The following is a 21,190-nucleotide window of genomic DNA, read 5'->3' on the forward strand; positions in this document are numbered from 1 at the left end:
GGTTGGTGCTCTTGGTGCACGAAGGTGCTGTCCCTCACCCCCGTGAACCCCTTGAACCCCGTGCCCCAGCCCCCAGGACAGGGCAGCGTTCGCCTGGCCGCTCCGAGAGGGTCCCTTCAGCTGCCCTCTCCATGTCAGGAGCACAGGGCTCCTTAAAAAGCTGCAGAGCTGGCAGGAGAGGAGCCGCAGCACAGCCCTGGCCTAGAACCAAGCGACCCTGCACACACACTGCGTCACTCGTGCGGGCTCCTACCGACGTGCCATATCTCTCCCCCCAACACCCGCGTCTGCGCACACGTGAGGCCGGGCACTGACGCCCACTGCTGGGGATCCATCAGCCGTGAGCACTCGGGAGTCTCCTCTCTGTGCCCACCCTCCAGTCTGAGCCCCTAGGCCCTTCTGAGACCAGCCTCCTCGCAGCAAGGCCCCCGGCACACGACTCGGGCAGCGGGCTCTGGTCTCTGGGCGGCACTGGATGGAGCCCTGGTCCTGCTGTGATGGCGGGCACCTTCAGGGAAGCTAGCGGGCTGCAAGGTCGCTTTGCTCAGGAAACCCTAACAACTAGGACCACCCACCGTCAGGGGGGTCAGCCTTTCCTCCCTGCTGTGACTCGTGACTTATTTAAGACCCCCACCCCTTTATTTATCCACCGGCTGCAGTAGGAGACGGTGTTCGTCCCGCTGCGTCATTCTCATTACACGGTCCATCCACACCGGCTCATTTCTCATGTCTCGACCTTGATTTGTAACTCACATGGGCTTTGCTTTGTTTTCCTGGTAGACTGTTTGGGTTGGGGGTGCTGGCACGGCCTGTCCCTCTCTGGGCTGGTGGCCTGACCCCCTTTTCCTAAGGGAACTCCCTGCACCCTGCATTTCCACCTTGAGACGCTGTAATAAAATATTTGTTTTCACTCGAACCTGGTCTGGTGGCAGCGTTTCTTCCTAATCAAGACGTGACAAGGTCTTGGAGAACCCAGAGGGCCCCGGGCTGTCCTCGCTGTCCCCAGTGGGGAGGACAGTCACTCCAGCAGAAGCTCCTCGTGCTCCTGAAGACAGCCGCTGTGACCATGGCAGACAGATGGCGAGCCCCCACCTCAGGGAGGCCCAGCCCCACCTCAAGGGCTTACACCTCACAGGATCAGGCCCACCCAGAACGGCCTCCCTTTTGATTAACTAAAACCAACTGATGAGAGACTTGAACAACATAGGCCAAACCCTTCCTGAGGGTCCTCCTGCACCCAGGGGAGGCCTGGAAAGCAGGGGTGGGTCGCGGGTCACCTTATAATTCCATCACACACTCCCTCCGTTCTTCCTCAGGGCCCCCCGACTTCCCCAGCTCTGGTTCCAGGCCTCCCTTGGTTCGAGGAGCCTGGCCCCAGCCTCCCAACCACTTAACCCTCAAGCCTGGACAGGACCTCTGTCCCCACGAGCCTCACTTCCCTCGGGAGCTGGCTCCGACCACCCGGGACCACGAGCCTGTGGACACGTCCCTCTGCAATCACCGCACCACCGCCCCATGTGAAAAGAGGTACCTTTATTCAAACAGAACGAGCACGCCAGCTCGAGGCGTCCGGCCAGGGTCTGCCCCGTCAGCAGGTGGAGAATTCACAGTGGCCCAGGAGGCACGGGCCCCCTGCCCTTCACAGCATCGTCTAGCTTTGTACATTCAGCCTGCACAGGGCAGGAGAGCTGTGCCAGCCCCAGGCGCCCGCCAGGCCCTGGATGGACGTGCCCGAGGGGCCAGGCGCAGCTCCTGGGAGTGGACGCTCGTCCCCGGCAGCAGCATGTGGCACCGAGAGGTACTGGGCCAGTCCAGTGGGTCCCGAGGCATGGGGAGGGGGACTTGCTGCCCACCCCCACCAGCCTCGAGATTTTGAAGTCTTTAAGCCTAAACGCCTCCCGCCGCAAATCCAGGTGTGGCCAGGAAACCCAGGGCCCAGCGAGGTGAGGAGGGCGTGCCCCAGCCTCAGCAGGAAAGCCAAAGAGCCTGAGCCCGGACTCATGCCTGCAGGCCGCTCAGCTGGAACCTGGCCTCCTCGGATATGCCGAACTGCTCCAGGGGGTCCTGTGTGGGCGGGTGGGTGGGGCAGTGTGAGCCCAGGGCCCAGGAGGCCCACAACCCCAGCCCCTCCACCTCCCCCACACCCCGTGCCCCTCGCGCACCTTGCCGGTCATTTTCTGGATCTCGTTCCTGTAGAAGATGAGGCTCCTCCGCATGAACTCGTAGCTGGGGAAGAAAGCAGCGTGCGCTCACAGGGCCCTGCTCTGCCCCTGCCCGGGGCCCCCACGCCAGCCCGCAGCCCACCTGGCTCGGCGCAGGGCCGCTATCCACTCCTGACACTGCTCCTCGCTGCCGCACTCAAAGTGGTACTTCCGCTCAGGGTCCCCGATGAAGCCTGCAGAGGGAGCGGCCCCCCAGACAGCCACAGGCCTTAGCTTCCTGTTGCTGCTGTCCACAGCTGTAGCCTCTCCAGCCCCAGCCTGCACTCACCACTTCCCGCCAGCTGCAGGTTGAATTGCATGCCCCCAAAGGACATATCCTAGCTCCTGGGACCTACGAATGCCGCTGTATTTGGATAGGTGGTGGTCGCAAGTATAATTAGCTAAGACGAGGCCACACTGGAGTGCGGTGGATTCTAATCCAACAGGACTGGTGTCCTTATAAAAACTGGACATTCAGACATAAACAGGGGAAAAGGCCACAAAAGATGGAGGCAGAGACGAGGTGATGCTCCTACTAGCCAAGGGATGCCAAAACTGCCAGCGACCCCCAGAAACTAAGACAACATGGGACAGATTTCTCCCTTGTAAGAATCCTGCCTGCCGACAACCCGATCTCGGACTTCCGCTCTCCAAAACCGAAAAAGTGAATTTCTGCTGTTTAAGCCCCCCAACCTGTGGCACTTCGTTAAGGCAGCCCCCGGAAACTAGCAGAGGCTCCATCTTCCCCTGCATACTCCACACCCTCTCCAGAGAGCCCAGAAGTAATCCTCCGGGGCCCCCAGCAGAGGACCGGGCACCCCGAGAGGGCACTGGTCCCCAACAAGAGGTGGCGTTCGGGGTGGCAGCTCGGAAGTGGCTGGGACAGGTGTGCCCAGCCTGGGACCCCAGGGGAGGAGCGCAGGGGAGGCGCCCGGCGGGCCCGGCGGACTTTGTTTCTGGGGCGCGGCCGGGCGGAGCTGGGTCTCGGCGGGCCTCGTCCCCGCCCCCCCGCACTCAGTGATGGACACTCACTGATGGAGAAGCCGCTGGGCTCTTCCTGGGCGACTCTGCAGTGCTCCAGCAGCAGGGCTCCGACGGGCTGGGGGCAGACGCGGCGATGGGGGCAGACTGCGGGGAGCCCGACCCGGATCCCTCCCCTCCCCTCCCCAGCTCCCCCCCCCGCCGCCCTACCTCGGCCTCATCCGTCCGGAAGTAGAAAAGGAAATTGACCACCAGCTTCACCAGCCGCCGCTTCACCACTGCGGGCACAGGGCGGGCTCGCGCGGACTCGGCGGGCTCAGCGGCCGGCCTCCCCGCCCCGGCCCGCCCGGCCCGCCCGCCCCGGCGCCCCGGCCCGCTCACCGCTGCCCTTCTTGGGGCCCCGCATGCCCAGCTCGGCCGCCAGCTCGGCCGGCTGCCGGGACAGCGCCTGCAGCTCCTTCTCGTTGAAGCGCATGGCGCCGCTGGGACCCAGGACGCGGAGCCCAGGCTGCGCCCTCTCGGCCGCCGTCCCCGCTCGCGCCAGAAAAGTCCCACGGCGCCGTCCCGGAAGCGCTCCCGGAGCTACTGCGTCTGCGCGCCCCCGGGCCGCTTATCCTGTCAATCATCGGTGCGTGGCCCTGACGTCACCCGGCCCACCGCGGCCGAGCGAAGCCGTCGTGGGCCGCACGGGATAGTGGGTGAGACGCACCGTCGTTATATATAACCATGAAGTAAGCTAGGCCCGCGTGGCAACAGAATAAAGCACCCCCACGACTGCTGGCACCCTTTACTGAAGCGGACAGGAGAAGGCAGATGTTGGGCGAGTCGCAGCCCTTCCTCCCGCGAGAACTGGCCTCGCGGGAATTAGAGGCGACCCAGAGGGCGTCGAGAGCCTGGTGCGCACGCGCACTTCGGGAACCGGCCCGCACTCTCAGCCCCGCCCTTTTCCCCTCGCGCCTCCAGAGCGTCCCGCCCACGTCGCCGGCGGATCGGGCATGCGCACACGGGAGGCCCTGCTCCGTTTGCCCCCGGAAGTGCTTCCTTAGCCCTTGGCGCGCGTGCGCAGGACGAAGTCGTGGCGGCCCCCGCGGCGGCTGAAAAGACAACGGTATCTCGTTGTCGGGTGCGGGTAAGGAGCGGCGCGGGGCGAGGGCGGCGGCCCCGGGGCCCGGGGTTCCCTGGAGGGGAGCGGACGTGGGCGAGGCGGGCCTGCGGCGGGGGGGCGCGGGTTGAGGGCCGAGCGGCCGCGGCGGCCCGTGCCCGGGGATGTGGGGCCTCAGCGTCCCGGGCGCCCCCTGCCCGTCGGAGCTCTCCCTCCAGAGGCCCGTGGGCCCTGGGAGCTCCAGTTCCCGTAACTGTGGGATCGGGGGCGCGGCGGTCCCCGCTCCAGGCCAGCTGAGGAATAAGCGAGGTTTGGGGGCAGAGTGCCCAGCCCCGCGTCGGGGGCGACCGGAGACCGTGAGCCCGCCCCGTTTGGCGAGCGAAGCCCGAGCTTAAATGACTCGGATGCCCGCTTCCTCCTTCTTCCCTTTGGCCGCGCAGAACCCCCGAGAGGAGCCGCCGAAAGTGTTCTGTTGGGCAGGTTTACGGGGATAGTAGCGTGCTCATCAAGAACTGTCATTCATCCCTGTTCCCTGGTCCCTCCCCAGAGGCCACGCCTTTAGAATTCTGGATGCTTGGCCTTAATCTTTGTAAAAAACTTAATTTTTTCTGAGTGTGTCGGTTTTAGACGTGACCTGCTGACTTTCTACCGTGATTGATGAGATTATTTCTGCCTCCCACCCACTCGCTCCAACGTCGCCTTCCATCCCTTGAACGTGTTTATAGAGCCTGAGCTTTAGCGAAATCATTAGTCCTGTATTTTAAAACCGAAAATATTAAGATGTTCATCTGTGTCATTTTCCTTGTTCTGTTTTTCCCCAAAAACTCATTAATTTTTTAATAATTTTTCTTTCAAAACTCCAACACCGCGCACACGTATTTTTGCGCAGTTGTGAAGAGCATGTCTTGGTAGCTTTTAAGAAATCCGTTGACTGATTTGAGTTCTTGGTTATCTGAAAATGGCTTTATGTATTCTCAGAGTTAGAAGTTCGGGTATAAAATTCTAGATTGAAAATCCGTGTGGAGAATTGTGGAAAGCGTTGCCTGCCTTACTGAGAGGTCTGGTCCCATTCGGGCTTCTGAACTTTTATTTCTAGCTTTGTTTCTGTGTCGTAGAAACTTAAGGGTTTTCCTTGCTGTTGTGAAGTTTCCTGATCTGTTTATTGAGGATCTGTTTATTTGTTGACCTGGGTGGGTCTGTTTCCTTGGAAGAATTAGGTCCTTTCAGTCCTGGGTTTTTTCGTTTCTTTGAACACATTCTCATGTTCTCTGTGTGATAACACTCTCCATGCTTCTTTCTGTTCTTCTTCTGGAATTTCATCTAGGTTCTTGTTCTGTCTCCTGTTTTTTCATTATTTGGTTCTCCCTTAGGAAATATTTTTTTAATTCTTATCTCTGAGCCCCGTGTTCCATTTTTTGGGGGGATCATCCGGTCTTTACTGTCCAAGGATTCATTCTGGTTTTGCTTCGCCTTGCTAACCTTTGGCATCCTGTTCTAGGGTCACGGTGCAGTAGATAACTTCCCGGACAGTTCAGGAGAACGTTAACGTTTCCTATTGAGATTTCATCAGGTTTCTGCTTTCTTGGCGACACAGCGATCCTTCGTGTCTGTATTGTCAAGTTGCCCGCTCTGCGGGTAGAGCCCAGTTTCTCACCTAGGGAGTCTCCCTGCTCCGTGGGCCCGGTGGGGAGCTGGTGTTTTCTTTGGGGCGTGGGGGACCCTAGCTGTCAGTGTCTGAGAATGCTTTCTCTGGCACTCTTTCCCCAGAAGAGACTCCTGCTGTCCCCTGGGCTGGGGGCTCCGGGCTGGGCCTCCCGCTGTCTGGACCTGGTGTGGGGGAGCTGCTGTTCCGTGGGCGGGTTTTGATGGAATCCCCTCTTTTCAGCCTGGCGCTCCCCCAGCTCTCTTGTCCCACTGTGTCCACATCTCTAAGCCAGGAGGCCCTTCATTCCAATTCTTCTAAGAATAAAACTGCCCTGCCCAGGGAGTCGAGGGTGCCTGGGTCTGTGACCTTTCTCTCATGGCAGAGACTCTCATTTCAGTTGCGGGGGGGGGGGGGGCGGGGGGGGGTAGCGTGTGTTCAGGGAGCTGTGAGTAACCAGCACTTTCAGTTTCCGATGGTTACTGGTTTTCACTCTCATTTGGTGAGCGGTTACGGATTTGTTTGGGTTTCCTGAGCCCATCAGCTTCTCTCAGCAGGTGCTTTCTGCGACCCCTGGCCCCCATGCGCATTTCCCGGCCAGCCTCCGGGACTGAGGAGCCCAGTCTGGCCGCTTAGGAAGGAGTTGGGCTCATCCTCAAACGGATCGGAGCTGTTGGCTTGGTTAACCTTGTTGCCTTCCAACTCACTTTTCCAGCTCCTCCCAGCCATTGTTCCAGGAGAATGTTCTGAAGGTGTCACTAACGCATGACAGGAACAGGACATCAGCAGACAGGTGGCTCTCTGTCCCGGCCCCCGCAGTGGTGCCGCGGGTCCCTCTGAGCTCCTGCCCTCGTTCCGAGAACACTCGTTGTCGTTGGTTGGTTGGTGTGATGACAGCCGTCCTGACTGTGTAGGGTGGTGTCTCACTGCAGTTTTCACTCGTGTTGCCCTGATGGTTCGTGACGTTGGGCACCTTTCCTGTACCTGCCAGCTGGCTGCTGAGTTAGTCAGAGCACACTCCCAGCCTCAGAGGCCCCCGTCCTCAGTGTTTGGGGAAGCGCCGTCCTCTCCCGGCCCTGGGAATCTGCAGGGGAGGCCTGCAAGTCACTCACCGGAGGGAGCCGGCTCCGGGCCCCCGGATTCACGCTCTGGGTAGAGGCTAGAGGGCAGGTAGTGCCTCTCGGCTCTCACATGCACTCCCCCTGTGCCAGCTTCCCGTCCCGAGGCCAGCAGGGAGGGTGGGGTTTTGCCCCTCGGGGGTGGGCAGTGCTCAGCCCGTGAGCTGCTGGACAGACGGCACGGCCTCCCCTGAGGGGCCTGCACTCGGATCTGGCCACAGAATCACTGAGTTCAGGGCCAACTGGCTGGCAGCCCCTGTAGGTGACGGGTGCGGGCTCCCTGGGCTCATCGATATGGCCAGGCAGGAGGGTTCCTCCGGGCCGTGCTTGCGTTCTGGCGCAGGGCTGTGCTGGTATCGTGTCCTCCTTTTTCCATGTTGAAATGTTGTTTATGAGATGAGGCTGATGGTTGAGAGGGGTTGTCTCTCACGCTTTGCCTGATAAGATTTAATGATTGGCAGCTCTGAATGGACTTGAGTGAAGTCAGAAGTCTCACTCTTTGGTGGGGTGACCCCATGATTCTGCAGCCAGCTAGAAGGTCGCTTCGCTGGTTCCCACACGTGCGATTTTCATAAGCTTGTCAAGGGAATAAGAACTGGGCCAGGGAGGAGTCTAGGCCCCCGTAGAGTTGGGGGCGACTGAGGTCATTGGCACGGCTGGCCTGTACCCCGTGTGTTAGATTCCTGTGGCTGCTGTAGCAAATCACCACAAACTTAGTAGTTTCAAACCACACACATGTATCATTTCACGTTCTGGGGTCAGAAATTCTGAATCCAGCTTCGGGGAGGGCTGTCTTCCCTGAGGCTCCAGGGAGAACCGTCTCCTGCCTTTTCCAGCTTGCAGAGGTGCTGCGTCCTGGGCTCGGGGCCCCTTCCTCCGTCTGCACAGCCAGCAGCACAGCATCTCGCATCTCTCTCTGCCTCTGATCCTCCTCCTCCCTCTGATGAGGACTCTGTGATGACACTGGGCCTCCGGGGATCCAGGGTCATCCCCCATCTCAGGGGCCTCAAGTTAATCCATCTGCAAAGTTCCTCTGCCATGTGAGGTGACACGTCCACAGGTCCTGGGACCAGGACGGGGACATCTTTGGGGGGTTGTGTTCACTCCTGGGCCCTGTCGCTGTGAGTCCACCCCAGCAGAGACAGGATCCTGTGAGTTTAGCCCAGGTGCCCGGGCTGACGTTGCCCAGCAGGAAGGAGAGTGCTGGGAATCAGAGGAAGGGGCCTGCACGCTGGGTTTGGGCTGAGCCTGAGAGAATCTGGGACCCCCAGGGGCAGGGCTAGTGGGTGAGGGCACGGAAGAGGGTGTGTAGGACTCAGGAGCGCCTCCTCGGCCGCAGGCGGGTCTTGAGTACCTCTCGTGCTTCGGGCAGTAGGGATGGACTAGATAGATGGGCGTCTGCCTTGCCTCCCGCAGCCTCGCAGCCCGTCCCGGGCCCCCGCAGGTTTCACCAGAGTCTGATCCAGCCCCGAGGCCTTCGCCATGGACTTCCAGCATCGTCCCGGGGGCAAGACCGGGAGTGGGGGCGTGGCCTCCTCCTCCGAGAGCAACCGAGACCGCAGGGAGCGTCTCCGGCAGCTGGCCCTGGAGACCATCGACATCAACAAGGTGGGGTCACCGTTCTGTTTCCCCAGAGGAGCCAGAGCGGGGCGGTGTGGGTTGTCAGTGCCGAAGCTGACAGGTGAGTGGGTGGTGGAGTGGGGATGTGAGCACTGGCCCAGGAGCCCCTGCTCCACTCACGGGACACGCAGAGACGCAGGTTTCCGTGGGCCTTCCGTCTAACTCCTCTTTCTCTGCCTGTGTCTGGCTCGTGCGGCGACCCTCAGAGTGCGGCCGTGGTTTGTGGACAGATCCCTGGCCCGGCCTGGGAGATGGACAGCCGGCAGTGCTGTTTCGGCGATGCCTCTTTCTAGACCCAAAACGCCCATGAATGTGGGGCCAGGGACTCCCCATAGACCCCTCCCTCCCCAGGAGTTTGCTGTGGATGCAGAGGGTCACCCACGCCCTGCAGGTGGACTCGGCATTTCCAGGACCCCGGGGGTCCGCGCAGTGCTGCCTTAGGCTCCTGCCAGCCCTGGGCCGCTCCCGCTCCTCGGCCCAGTGCGGAGACCGTGCTTCTGGGACACGAGAAGGGGCGGGGCCCGGCACGCCCTCCCGCTGTCTAACGGAGCCTGCTTCCCTCCCAGGACCCTTATTTCATGAAGAACCACCTGGGCTCCTACGAGTGCAAGCTGTGCCTGACGCTCCACAACAACGAGGTGTGTGCTCAGGCGGGGGGGGGGGGGCTGTCCCCCCGCCTGCTCCCGCACGTCCCCTCCCTGTCCCAGACCCCCCGCCTGCTCCTGCCTCTCAGGCAGGACTCGCTACCCCCGGCCTCGCAGCTCTTGCCTTGTTAGTTCTGGGACGTCGTTGGGAACGCGGCCGAGGACCAAGGGGCTCTGCCTGGGGCGCGGCACTCAGAGCTGACCGCTAACTCCAGAGTGTGGGCTCAAAGGGCATCTCTAGGAGAGCCTCCTTGCTGCAGGTGAAGGCCGGGCCCCCTCTGTCCCCAGCCCCCGGACGCCCCCAGAGCTGTGGGTTTGCTGAGCGTCCTTTCAGTCCACTTTGCTGTAGTCCCTTAATGCTGTTACTACATAAATGCGTCTCTGTGAACATGGGGCACAACCCGGAACCTTCCACTTTGGGTTCTGGAGGTCTAGTTGCTGTGGCTCTAGTTCCTATCTTGTAACGACTTTGAGGTCGTCTAAATGATTATCTGATGAATACTCACAGGGGGTTAATTTGTTCAGTAATTTGTAGGTTTCATTTGTCCTGTTCTGTGTTGAAGGTTCAGTTTGCCTTCCAGTTTGTTCTCAGCTACAAACAGTGCTGAACTGAACAGTCTCTGCTTTCGGGGTCCTGTGTCTCCCCCTCTCCCAGCACTGCTGACATCAGGGCTGGGTCAGTCTCTGTGGGGCCGTCCTCTGCGCTGTGGGTGGCTGCACAGCATCCCTGGCCCCCACCCACTGGATGCCAGGAGCGCCCCCAGTGTGACAACCACAGATGTCTCCAGACATCACCCAATGTCCCCTCAGTGATCAGAACAGCCCCCACTTGAGAACCACCAGAACATACGTTTCATCCTGCCCCCGTGGGCGAGATTCTGTGGTGTCGTTAAAATGGAGTCACACGGTCATGGCACGTGCTCACATGTGGGCTTACCAGCCATCTCCAGGTGCCGTCCACAGTCCAGCAGGTCCCCTCACTGCCCCCGGCTGCGGACAAGACTTCCCATGTCCACAGGCTCTGATACCCGACCCTTGAGACTCGTCCTGTCTGTGTAGATTGGCCAGAGCCTGTCTGTTCAGCCAGGACCAGGTGCCCACGTGGCGCCCGGTCTGTGGACAGAGGCTGGCTCCTTGCTCTGTCCCCCTCAGGCACGGGGCCCTGCTCGGGGCAGACGGAGGGATTCCTGGCCCAGTGGGGGGCACCCAGGCTTCCCTCCCTCGGTCCTGAATCCTGTGTGCTTTCCCGCTGCAGGGGAGTTACCTTGCGCACACCCAGGGGAAGAAGCATCAGACCAACTTGTGAGTGTGCACACCCCTTCCCGGGGGGCCTGCGACCCTGCAACCCCAGCCGGTGTGGAGTAGGGAGTGCGAGGGGAGGGCCGGCGGACCGCACCGGTGGCTCGATGCTCTCTACCCAGCCTTTGAGCTTTTCTGTAGTTGGGGAGGGTTCTGGGAAGGGCCCCCAGCAAGGGACAGTGGGCAGGGTGACAGGAAGAGAAAGGTGCCGTGTCTGTCCCATCCCCCTCACCCCAAGGACGAGGACGGACGAGCTCCGGGGCGGGGCGGCTCCCCGCACCTGGGCCGTGGCCTTGGCGGCCTGTGTGGAGGCGCCACAGCCTGTGTCTGCCCCTCCTGCCCGCCCACAGGGCCCGGCGAGCAGCCAAGGAGGCCAAGGAGGCCCCCGCCCAGCCGGCGCCCGAGAAGGTCAAGGTGGAGGTGAAGAAGTTTGTGAAGATCGGCCGCCCAGGCTACAAAGGTGAGCCTGTCCGCGGGGCCCGCCCGCAGCTGGCACGGGGCGTGAACGTGCCCTTTGGCTGGGACCCAAGACCCCGTGACCCCGTCCCTGAGCCACACAGGCCTGCTGTTTTCTGGCCCTCCCCGCCCCTCCTCCCCCGTGAGGAGCACAGTGTCCCCCACACCATCGGGGTGTCGGGAGCTCGTGGCGTTTACTCTCCTGGTGCTCCTCTCCTCTGGACTAGGAACTGGGTACTGGCTCCTCGGCCTGAACAGAAAGAGGAGGGGGCCTGGGGGTCTGGGTTAACGGCAGCTTTCTCAAGGGAACCAGCGGCAGAGAGGAGGGCTCTTGGTTCCCTGGTCCAGAGAGTGGGGTGAGCTGCCGCTGGAATATGGGGGCCTGTTCCTGGGAGTTGAAAAGAAAGGAAAGGAAGGAAGCCACCTGGCTGGTGTCCCTGCAAAAGGTGGGGACGTCTTGTGTCTTCTTGGCATTCCAGACGGGACACAGTATGCAAAGGCCCTGGGGCAGGCTTGCTCGACGAGCCAGGGCTGGGATGGCAGAGTGGTCTCCGAGACTAGCAGGGAGGCGCTGGAGGACTTAAGGGGCAGTGTGGCATGCCCGGGGCTGAGTGAACAGCCTGGAAGCCACAGAGCTCTAGTGTGAAGGGCGCTCTCTCCCGGAAGCAGGGGTACAGGCTGTGCTTACCCACGTGCTCGGTGCCCCCAGGCCTCGGGGGTGAGGGCAACAGAAGCCCACCCACATGGGCTTGGGCAGGTGGCCCCACGCACCTGGGCCTTCACCTGCAGCACAGCCCTGGGGGGCTCGCTCACCCGTGGGCTCCAGTTCACTGGCCAGGTGACCTCCCCTGGCATCTGCCCTCCCCCAGGCAGAGACCACCCCCAGGTCCCTTAGCTTTGGGGAGGGCAAGTGGGCCTGGCTGAGACCCTCATGTGTTGCAGTGACCAAGCAGAGGGACACGGAGATGGGCCAGCAGAGTCTCCTCTTCCAGGTGAGACGAGGCCCGGGGGCCGGGTTGGGAGGGTGGGCTCCTGGGTTCCGCCCTCAGCCCCAGAGGAGCCTTGAGACGCGCTGCTGCCCCTTGGCCGTGTCCCCGCAGATCGACTACCCCGAGGTCGCCGAGGGCATCGTGCCGCGCCACCGCTTCATGTCCGCCTACGAGCAGAGGATCGAGCCCCCAGACCGGCGCTGGCAGTACCTGCTCATGGCCGCCGAGCCCTACGAGACCATCGCCTTCAAGGTAGCGTGCTGGCTCCCCAGGTCCCTGCCCTGTGGCCTGCCGGCCGGTCCCTGTCCCTCCAGCCAGTCCCCCCCAGGGCCCCATGAGGCGGAGGAGCAAGCCAAAGGGTCTGCTCGGTCCAGTAGGGGGCTTCCAGCCCCTTCCCGTCGGGGCCAGGGGTGTTCCCTCAGCGGGCCCTCGCCTCTTGAGGGGTGGGAAGGGGCAGCGCAGCGGGGGCTAGGAGCTAGGTGTCCCGAGGTGGGTGCCCACCGAGAAGTGGAGCCCCTACCGTGGCCCGGCAGTGAGGCCCGCTGCCGGGCTGTCCGGGGACTCCGTAACCATCCTCGGCGCGGACAGACACTAGGAACAGAGCAGCGTAAACCATGACTTCCTGGGGGGCGTGGGTTACTGAGCAGCAGAGCTGGATCGTAAGCCGAGTTTGTGACCCCAAACCAAACCCTGTCCCCTCACAAAAGGGCCTCTTCCAAGGCCGAGGGGCAGGCCCTGCCCGCGACGCTGGCACCTGGCACTCCACTGAGCTCCCGCCCTGGTGCCGGCCCTCGTGGTCCTGAAGGCCCGTCTCTGCCCCCTGCGCAGGTGCCCAGCAGGGAGATCGACAAGGCCGAGGGCAAGTTTTGGACTCACTGGAACCGGGAGACCAAGCAGGTACGTGCTCCGGGGCCTCGGTGGCTGCCCTGCTGGCCTGGCCCCCACCCCAGGCCCCTGGATCCCACTCAGCCGCCTCTGTTTCCCTCCAGTTCTTCCTCCAGTTTCACTTTAAGATGGAGAAGCCACCCGCCCCGCCCAGCCTGCCCGCCGGGCCTCCTGGAGTGAAGCGGCCCCCACCCCCGCTGATGAACGGCCTGCCCCCGCGGCCGCCACTGCCCGAGTCTCTGCCCCCACCTCCACCTGGAGGCCTGCCACTGCCACCCATGCCGCCCAGCGGGCCTGCCCCCTCGGGGCCCCCGGGCCCTCCCCAGCTGCCCCCGCCAGCCCCTGGGGTCCACCCCCCGGCACCCGTGGTCCACCCGCCAGCATCTGGGGTTCACCCCCCAGCTCCTGGGGTTCACCCCTCGGCACCAGTGGTCCACCCACCAGCATCTGGGGTCCACCCCCCTGCTCCTGGGGTCCACCCTCCAGCCCCAGGAGTTCATCCTCCAGCCCCAGGGGTCCACCCACCAGCCCCAGGGGTCCATCCCCCCCCATCTGCTGGGGTTCACCCCCAGGCCCCAGGGGTGCACCCACCGGCTCCTGCAGTTCACCCCCAGGCCCCGGGGGTGCACCCACCAGCTCCTGCAGTTCACCCCCAGGCCCCGGGGGTCCATCCAGCAGCTCCTGGGGTCCATCCCCCAGCCCCAGGAATCCACCCCCAGCCTCCTGGGGTTCACCCTCCACCTCCTGGGGTCCACCCTTCAGCTCCTGGGGTCCATCCTCCAGCTCCTGGGGTCCACCCCCAGCCTCCTGGAGTTCACCCCTCAAATCCCGGGGTGCACCCCCCGACTCCCATGCCCCCGATGCTGAGGCCCCCACTGCCCTCCGAAGGCCCTGGGAACATTCCACCCCCTCCCCCCACCAACTGAAAAGCCGCCCCATCCTGGCAAGTCTGGTTTTGTTTCCTGTATTTGCCTCCTGGAGCAAAGTTCGTGTTTCTGTAGCCGCCTGAGTTGTGTCCCCAAAACTCATTAAACAGCTTCCCTGACGCCTAGAGTGGAATGTTGTGTGGTTGGGTGAGTGGGCAGGCAGGGTGGGAGGACAGTGCCCACTCACTGTTGGTGAACCCCAGGGGTGCTCCTCCACCATGTGCGGGGCTGGCTCAGGGCCAGGTGTCCGTGTGTCCCCAGCAGGACACTGGCCTGGAGGCTGCTGGGGGAGGACAGACCCCGCCAGCCAGCCGTGCCGTGGGTCTGGGGTCTGTCCTCCGGGAGGAGAGTAGAGCGGAGGCTGCCGCTCTTCTTGGGATTTCCTGCGGCCCCGTGGGCCCCAGGGTGGGGTGAGTGAGCAGGAGAGTGGGGAGCCCCAGCCTGGCCTGCCCACCTGGTGCCCCTCGGGGCCTGGCCCTGTCTGGCACCTCTGCCCTCCTCCAGGCCTGTCCCCCTGCAGCCCGGGAGCTGTTGACGGTCTGGGCCGGTCACTCCCTCTCACATTCTCACCCAGCTCCAGGGAGATCGTCAAGGACAGTCTGACAGTCGGGTCACAGGCCACACTTCCTATCACCCGTGAGGAGATAGGCAGCTGGGCTGGGACAGAAGGGGCTTTGAGACAGCCGCCCGGCTGCCCAGGCTCCCGGCGGGCGCCAGGCATTGGCACCCAAGGTCACGTCCCAGGAGATAGGGCCGCCCTCCCGCACAGACGTTCTGGGCTCATCATATAGGCCGGGCAGCCCGGCCTGTCACAGAACCCAGGATGCGGGGTCTGCCTCTCTGCTGCCTGGCGCTGGTGCTGGCAGCCACGGGGGCTCTGCTGAGGGCCGGGACCCCCAGAGAACAGGTCGCCAGCACCCCAGCCCTGCCCGGGGAGCCGGCCACGGGCACTGGGGGTCTCATCTTCCGCCAGGACTGGGACTGGCCCCCCCTGGGCATCTGGCCACCAGGCAGCCCACGGGAACCCCTGGGGTGCCTGGTGACGCTGGGCAAGGGTGGCAATGGGAGCAGCGTCCCCCTGCGGGTGGTGGGGGCCCTGAGCGGCTACGAGCAGGCCTTTCTGGAGGCCGTGCGGCGTGCCCACTGGGGCCCCCATGACCTGGCCACCTTCGGGGTCTGCTCCCCCGGCAACAGGCAGGCCACCCTGCCCCCTCTGCAGCAGCTGCAGGCATGGCTGGGGGAACCCGGGGGGCGGCAGCTGGTGGTCCTGCACCTGGAGGAAGGTATGTGGGGCTGTGGCCTGGAGCTGGGTGGGACACCGGGCTCTAGTCTCCCAAGATGGGAGATGGCCCCCCTCCTCCCAAGACAGGGCACTGCCAGAGCCCCCCCAGACCCCTCCCTGGCCTCCTGGGGGACTGGAGGCCGCTGGCCTGGGAGCGGGGCGCCCTCATCTTTGTCGTGTCTGGAATCCCAGTGCCCACTCCCAGACCCTCCCTCCTGCAGTGCTCCAGGAACCAGCCGAAGTGGGTGGGGCGGGGGGGCCCGCCCAACCCAAAGGTCCAGCGAAGGTGCCCCTCCTCCCACTGCAGGAGCCAGGCGTGAGAGTGCCTGTCCCCAGGGGCCACTGGCCTCAGAGACCCACTGCGGGGAAGGGGCTTCCCCCCGGAGATCCCCAGACCCAGAGACGGGGGACAGGGGGCAGCTCCACCACCCATCTTGTCGGTCACTCCTCCCCGGCCACCCATGTCCCCGCGAGGTCCTGCCCCTGGTCAGGGGCGTCAGCCTCTACCGTGAGGCTCCCCAAGGCTCCCAGTGGGGGTGGGGCAACAGCTTGGGGGAAGGGCTCAGGCCCCTGGCTTAGGCGTCCCCCCTTCCCCGTTGTCCTGGCCGCAGTGACGTGGGAGCCAACGCCCTCGCTGAGGTTCCAGCAGCCGCCACCTGGAGGAGCTGGTCCCCTGGAGCCGGCGCTGCTGGTGCTATACCCTGGGCCCGGCCCTGAGGTCACTGTCACAGGCGCCGGGCTGCAGGGGGCCCAGGTACCAGGGAGTTGACGGGCAGTTCGTGGTCCCCAGGAGCCCTCATGCATGGCAGGGACGGGGAGGGGGATTAACCGCGGTTACTGGAAAGGCTCCGGGTGTCCAGGTGGGACCCTTGGAGGGCAGTGGTAAGGGCAGGGGACAGAGCAGGACTGGCATCCCGCGCCCACACCCAGCAGCCTGCGCCCCCGTCTCCGCAGGGCCTCTGCCCGTCCCGGGACACCCGCTACCTGGCGCTGGCCGTGGACCGCCCGGCAGGGGCCTGGCGCGGCCCCGGGCTCGCCCTGACCCTGCGGCCCCGCGGAGACGGTAGGCCCGTGCGTAGAGGAACCGGGCGGGGGTGCGGGCTGCCCTCTGCTCAAGGCCGTTGAGCCCGCCCCGTGCTACCCCCGCAGGTGCCCCCCTGCGTACCACCCAGCTGCAGGCGCTGCTGTTCGGCGCCGACCCCCGCTGCTTCACGCGGATGACCCCGGTCCTGCTCCTGCTGCAGCAGCCCGGGCGCGCGCCCATGCCCGCGCACGGCCGTCTAGACACGGTGCCCTTCCCGCCGCCCAGGTGCGCACAGGCCCCGGCCCGGGGGCGCGGGGAGGGGGGGTCGGCGCGGCCTCGTGCCTGCTCAGACCCCCGGACTCTGCCTCGCAGGCCGTCCCCGGAGCCCGAGGAGCCGCCGCCCAGCGCCGACCCCTTCCTGGAGACGCTCACGCGCCTGGTGCGCGCGCTGCGGGGTCCCCCGACCCGGGCCTCGCCGCCACGTCTGGCCCTGGACCCGGGCGCGCTGGCCGGCTTCCCGCAGGGCCTGGTCAACCTGTCGGACCCCGCGGCGCTGGAGCGCCTGCTCGATGGCGAGGAGCCGCTGCTGCTGCTGCTGCCGCCCGCAGGGGCCACCGCCGGGGACCCCGCGCCCCTGCCGGACCCCGCGTCGGCGCCGTGGGCCGCGGGCCTGGCGCGCCGCGTGGCCGCCGAGCTGCAGGCGGCGGCCGCCGAGCTGCGCAGCCTCCCGGGGCTGCCGCCCGCCGCCGAGCCGCTGCTGGCGCGCCTGCTCGAGCTGTGCCCGGGGAACCCGGGCGGCCCCGGCGGCCCGCTGCGCGCGCTGCTGCTGCTGAAGGCGCTCCAGGGCCTGCGCGCCGAGTGGCGCGGGCGGGAGCAGAGCGGGCGGGCGCAGCGCAGCGCGGGGGCCGGGGCCGTCGACGGGCCGTGCTCGCTGCACGAGCTGCGCGTGGACCTGCGCGCCGAGCGCTCGGTGCTCATCCCGGAGACGTACCAGGCCAACAACTGCCAGGGCGCGTGCGGCTGGCCGCAGTCCGACCGCAACCCGCGCTACGGCAACCACGTGGTGCTGCTGCTTAAGATGCAGGCCCGGGGCGCCGCCCTGGCGCGCCCGCCCTGCTGCGTGCCCACGGCCTACGCGGGCAAGCTGCTCATCACCCTGTCCGAGGAGCACATCCGCGCGCACCATGTGCCCAACATGGTGGCCACCGAGTGCGGCTGCCGGTGACCCCCCCGCCGGGCCCCGAGCAGCGCCCTGCCCATATTTATTCGGACCCCAGTCATCGCCCCAATAAAGAGCTGCAAGCACCCAGCTCGGGTGTCCGTGCGTCTTTGGGGGCGGGGGGCCTCCTTCCGCCAGCACGGCCGCGTCATCCCGGTGGGCTCCACTGCCTCTCCCCGGCCCGACGCTCCATCCCCCTCTTTCAGGCCCCGGGCAGGTTCGAGGCGCAAAGGAGCAGGCGACGCGGGGGCCGCTCACTCGCTTTATTTTACTGGACCCGCGGGGCCATTGAGAAGTGGTCCCGGGATCCGGCGCAGCACCCAGGTCCGGCTCAGTCCCGCCCCTTGCCCGCGCGGGGCTTCTGGCGGCCCGGAGGCCGGTCCTCCTCGTCTGGGCGCCGCGGGGAGGCCCAGGCCGGCCCTTTCCTGTGCTCGGGGTCTCCGGAGTCCCGCGCCCACGGCCGATGGCCGCCTTCAAGTGCTTCCCAGCGCCGGGGTAGGGCTCCCCGGGGCTCCCTGGCGGCGCGTGGCTTCTCCTTACACGGCCTCTCTTTTCTCTGCGGCCTCTCCTCATGTGGTCTCTCTTTCCGCGGCCTCTTCTCCTTCCTCACCCTCTCTTTCCGCGGCCTCTCCTCCTTCTGCGGCCTCTCTTTCCGCGGTCTCTCCTTGGGCCCTCGGTCGGCGAGGGGTGCGCGCTCCTCCCCAGGCTCTCCTTCGTCCTTCTTTGCAGCCTCCCCGCTCCTGGGAGCCTTGGGCCTCTCTGCCTCCGCCTGGGGTGCCGGCGGTCCTGAAGGGGGGGCCCAGGCCACGGGCTTCGGCTGCAACAGGACAGTGTGGGGGTGGGGTCAGCGCAGACCTCCCCGGCCGGCCCGGGCCCCTTCTCCCGAATGAGGGCCCCACGCCCGCGGTCAACCGAAAGGAGCGCTTACCAAGGGTGACGCCGGCTCCTTCGGGGCCGAGCTTGGCGGGACCCAGGGCTCAGGGACAGGCGCCGGGGCCACCGCCTCCCCAGTCATGGCGTCTGGAAGAGGACGCAAGGGGATGCGAGTCAGCCTGCGCCGAGGGGCCGACCACGCCATCCACCCCAGCCCTCGCCCCTAGAGCTCGCTCTCCCCGGGGACAGGCGAAGGGGGCCCAGGCGGACGCCACCCCGAACGCCGAGGCTGGGCTGGACCCCTCCGAGCCCTCCAAAGGGGTTCCAGGTCTCCGGCGCCCCCTCCCCTCCCAGCCTTCCTCATTCCGGCTGCAAAAGGGCCGGTTGTGTTCCTCTGCGGGCTGCAGGAGCGCCCTGGCGCACACGGAAGGCGCACGCTGCCGAAGGGGGGCGTCCACGGCCCACCCTGGCGTGCAAGGCTCGTGGGGGGTGAGGTCTGTTCACAGGGGAGGGAGATGCCCAAGGTCCAAACTGGGAGAGAAAGGGCCCCGCGCGAGGTCCATAGTAGAGGGGAACATTTAAAGCCGGTCCTGGAGAGGGGGGCCCAGGGCTGACCATAAGAGCGCACAAGTTCCATCCCCGACCAGCGAGAGGGGGGAGGAGGAGGACCCCGCGCAAGGTCCATACTAGGGGAAGGAGAGCTGTCCAGTGGAGAGGGCAGGCGCACAGACCCGACGCTTGGGGGCGCACGCGCTTCCCCGGAGGAGTCCCCTGTCGGGGCGCAGGCTCACCTCGGCACAGCTGGAAAGCCGAGCCCAGCAGCGCCACGAGGGAGGCGAGCACCAGGCACTTGTTGAGCGACAGGTTCCCCCAGGGCAGCTCCTCGCTCAGGGCCGGGGGCGGCGGCGGCGGCTGCGGGGGCGGCGCGCTCTGCGCCTTCTTCCGCGCGGGGCTCCGGGGCGCTGTGGGAGCAAGTGCGGGGCTGGGCGCGGGCACCCGGGGGCCGACCTGCGCCCTAACCTCAGCCCTGTCCTGCCTAGCTGTGCGGCCCTGGGCCGGAGAATGAAGTCCTGCGTGCTTGGCAGCTTCACTGGATGCTCAGAATATTCTAGAAGTAGCTGAAGCTTAGCAGCACCTTAGCTGGTGTTATCATGAATTAGCAAGGGCTCCCGGCCCATTCGGTTACTGCCTACAGCGTCTGGACACCACTCAGCCAGGAGCCTCCATGCACCGTGCCTCCTCCTCCCCCTGCAAGGACCCAGCCCAAGACCTACCCCTCATACCGGTCCATACTCACTCCCCACCTCACCCCTGCCTCCTGCAAACCCACGTGCTCCTGCTTTCAGCCTCTCCTTCCCGGGTGCTGGGGCCACTTTGGCCACAGGTTCCTTTTCTGTCTTCTTGGGCCTGTCATCCACTCCGCCTGTGGGGCTGCCCTCAGCTGTGGGCTCCTGAGAATCCTATGGGGAGTCACAAATCGTCTTGAGTATTCCCTTGGCATCTTCCTTGTAACGGAGCCCAAACCCTTCCCATGGGCTGGAGAACCCCCCCACCCTTGGCCAGCGTGTCCCAGACTCCACCGCATCCTGGGTTGAACCCCGAGGGCCCCGGCTACTCACATGGGGCCAGCCGCCGGAGTCAGCCAGCCTGGGCGTCGCTGTTGGTGGGAAAAGAGGGAGAGTCAAGGTCGTGGGGACCCCCCCCCGGCCGATCCCACCCTCCTCCGGGTTCTGCTGGGTCAGGCGCAGGTGACGGCTTCCATTCTCCAGATTAGAGACCAGACAGGCTCAGCGGCAGCCTTGCCCAAAGGCACCCAGCACTTCACGGGAACCTGGGACGCGAGCCCCGACCTGTGCCGCCCAGCACCTGTGTCCTTTGGGCTCCTGACAGACCCCCCCCCCCCAGGCACCAGTGGGCTCTGAGGTTAGAAATGCGGAGCACACTGGGCCGGCCCCGTGGCTTAGCGGTTAAGTGCGCGCGCTCCACTGCTGGCAGCCCGGGTTCGGATCCCGGGCGTGCACTGATGCACCGCTTCTCCGGCCACGCTGAGGCCGCGTCCCACATACAGCAACTAGAAGGATGTGCAGCTATGACATACAGCTATCTACTGGGGCTTTGGGGGAAAAATAAATAAAAATAAAAATTATCAAAAAAAAAAGAAATGCGGAGCACAGTTTAAGCCAGTCCAGTGTGGGAGCCCAGGTCCTGGTCTCTGAAGCTGAGCCACTTGGTCTACGGGACCATGGGGGTGTGGGCTTCATCCTGCCCTGCCAGCGCCCCGTGGGTACCTGGAGCCCTGTCCTCTGGGGGCTGGCCTGGGCAGGGGTCAGCCAGCGTGGAGAGGTCCTCGTCCGCCTGGCAGCTGCCCAGGCCGCCATCCAGCTCCTCCAAGGCCCTGGTTGTCATGGCGACGTCTGAGAAGCAGCAGGTCCAGAGTGGGGCTGGGGGGACAGGGAGGAGGCGTCTTGCATGCGCGGGGCCCCTGCTGTGGGCCTGACCTGGGGGTCTCCGAGTACAGGAATTACCCAGCCCCTGCCTCCCCCAGCCCCGTCCCTCTGCCTGGGGCCCCTGCACTTGGTAAATCCATGCTCCCGCTGGGCGTGGCCCGGCAGCCTCCGCCAGGCCCGCTCCGTGACCTCCGGGCCTGTCCTGGGACCCCTCCCCATAGCCCGGCCTCTCCGGGGCCCCAGCATCCCTGACCGCACAGCGGAGGCTGCTGGAGCCCACCCAAGGTCGCACGGAGATGGGCAAAGACACAGCCCAGACCAGAACCCTTGGCCCCCGGGGCGGCTCGTGTTCTCTGAGACCAGGGACTATTTTTATCCGGTGCCAGAGGCCAGCGGGACTGGCCTACATGCGGCCCAGCCCCTCCCAGGCCTTTGCCCCCAGGGGGTCCCCCTCTGCACCTCCGTCACCCGCCATTCCTGGC

The 21,190-nt window shown here is 65.1% G+C and overlaps 4 protein-coding genes across 5 annotated transcripts; 2 read left to right on the plus strand and 2 right to left on the minus strand.

Moving 5' to 3' along the window:
• Positions 1–1,512: 1,512 nt before the first annotated feature.
• PLEKHJ1 (pleckstrin homology domain containing J1) lies at positions 1,513–4,017 on the minus strand. The gene is made up of 6 exons (XM_058537653.1): positions 3,564–4,017; positions 3,393–3,460; positions 3,234–3,300; positions 2,305–2,395; positions 2,163–2,226; positions 1,513–2,064 (listed from the first exon to the last, which is right to left on the minus strand). The coding sequence occupies exons 1-6, from the start codon at positions 3,655–3,657 to the stop codon at positions 1,999–2,001; spliced, it is 450 nt and encodes a 149-aa protein (XP_058393636.1). The 5' UTR covers positions 3,658–4,017; the 3' UTR covers positions 1,513–1,998.
• A 183-nt stretch (positions 4,018–4,200) lies between these two features.
• On the plus strand, positions 4,201–13,982 carry SF3A2 (splicing factor 3a subunit 2). 2 transcript variants are annotated; one of them, XM_058537626.1, is made up of 9 exons: positions 4,201–4,290; positions 8,461–8,652; positions 9,231–9,302; positions 10,564–10,610; positions 10,958–11,067; positions 12,006–12,055; positions 12,164–12,304; positions 12,881–12,949; positions 13,042–13,982. In XM_058537626.1, the coding sequence occupies exons 2-9, from the start codon at positions 8,527–8,529 to the stop codon at positions 13,861–13,863; spliced, it is 1,437 nt and encodes a 478-aa protein (XP_058393609.1). In that variant the 5' UTR covers positions 4,201–4,290; positions 8,461–8,526; the 3' UTR covers positions 13,864–13,982. The 2 variants fall into 2 exon arrangements, with proteins under 2 accessions (XP_058393609.1, XP_058393610.1); XM_058537627.1 differs by lacking the exon at positions 4,201–4,290 and adding an exon at positions 7,951–8,089.
• Positions 13,983–14,056: 74 nt separating this feature from the next.
• On the plus strand, positions 14,057–17,480 carry AMH (anti-Mullerian hormone). The gene is made up of 5 exons (XM_058537616.1): positions 14,057–15,146; positions 15,757–15,899; positions 16,100–16,208; positions 16,295–16,454; positions 16,542–17,480. The coding sequence occupies exons 1-5, from the start codon at positions 14,687–14,689 to the stop codon at positions 17,392–17,394; spliced, it is 1,725 nt and encodes a 574-aa protein (XP_058393599.1). The 5' UTR covers positions 14,057–14,686; the 3' UTR covers positions 17,395–17,480.
• JSRP1 (junctional sarcoplasmic reticulum protein 1) lies at positions 17,285–20,699 on the minus strand. The gene is made up of 6 exons (XM_058537663.1): positions 20,550–20,699; positions 19,881–19,918; positions 19,592–19,721; positions 19,053–19,223; positions 18,317–18,408; positions 17,285–18,205 (listed from the first exon to the last, which is right to left on the minus strand). Exons 1-6 carry the CDS (start codon positions 20,665–20,667, stop codon positions 17,720–17,722), a joined length of 1,035 nt encoding a protein of 344 aa, XP_058393646.1. The 5' UTR covers positions 20,668–20,699; the 3' UTR covers positions 17,285–17,719.
• Between the last annotated feature and the right edge of the window lie 491 nt (positions 20,700–21,190).

The sequence above is a fragment of the Diceros bicornis genome, unplaced genomic scaffold (assembly GCF_020826845.1).
Source record: "Diceros bicornis minor isolate mBicDic1 unplaced genomic scaffold, mDicBic1.mat.cur scaffold_67_ctg1, whole genome shotgun sequence".
Taxonomy (NCBI): Eukaryota; Metazoa; Chordata; class Mammalia; order Perissodactyla; family Rhinocerotidae; genus Diceros; species Diceros bicornis.

Coding starts and splice junctions, on each gene's coding strand:
- SF3A2 (XM_058537626.1), top strand. CDS start 8,527: ATGGACTTCCAGCATCGTCCCGGGGGCAAGACCGGGAGTGGGGGCGTG. Junction 10,611..10,957: donor AAGAAGCATCAGACCAACTT/GTGAGTGTGCAC, acceptor GCCCGCCCACAG/GGCCCGGCGAGCAGCCAAGG. Junction 12,305..12,880: donor ACGAGACCATCGCCTTCAAG/GTAGCGTGCTGG, acceptor CCCCCTGCGCAG/GTGCCCAGCAGGGAGATCGA.
- PLEKHJ1 (XM_058537653.1), bottom strand. CDS start 3,657: ATGCGCTTCAACGAGAAGGAGCTGCAGGCGCTGTCCCGGCAGCCGGCC. Junction 3,461..3,563: donor GGGCCCCAAGAAGGGCAGCG/GTGAGCGGGCCG, acceptor CTGTGCCCGCAG/TGGTGAAGCGGCGGCTGGTG. Junction 2,227..2,304: donor GCGGCCCTGCGCCGAGCCAG/GTGGGCTGCGGG, acceptor TTTCTTCCCCAG/CTACGAGTTCATGCGGAGGA.
- AMH (XM_058537616.1), top strand. CDS start 14,687: ATGCGGGGTCTGCCTCTCTGCTGCCTGGCGCTGGTGCTGGCAGCCACG. Junction 15,147..15,756: donor GGTCCTGCACCTGGAGGAAG/GTATGTGGGGCT, acceptor TCCTGGCCGCAG/TGACGTGGGAGCCAACGCCC. Junction 16,455..16,541: donor GTGCCCTTCCCGCCGCCCAG/GTGCGCACAGGC, acceptor TCTGCCTCGCAG/GCCGTCCCCGGAGCCCGAGG.
- JSRP1 (XM_058537663.1), bottom strand. CDS start 20,667: ATGACAACCAGGGCCTTGGAGGAGCTGGATGGCGGCCTGGGCAGCTGC. Junction 19,224..19,591: donor GAGGCTGAAAGCAGGAGCAC/GTGGGTTTGCAG, acceptor TTGCTCCCACAG/CGCCCCGGAGCCCCGCGCGG. Junction 18,206..18,316: donor AGGAGCCGGCGTCACCCTTG/GTAAGCGCTCCT, acceptor GTCCTGTTGCAG/CCGAAGCCCGTGGCCTGGGC.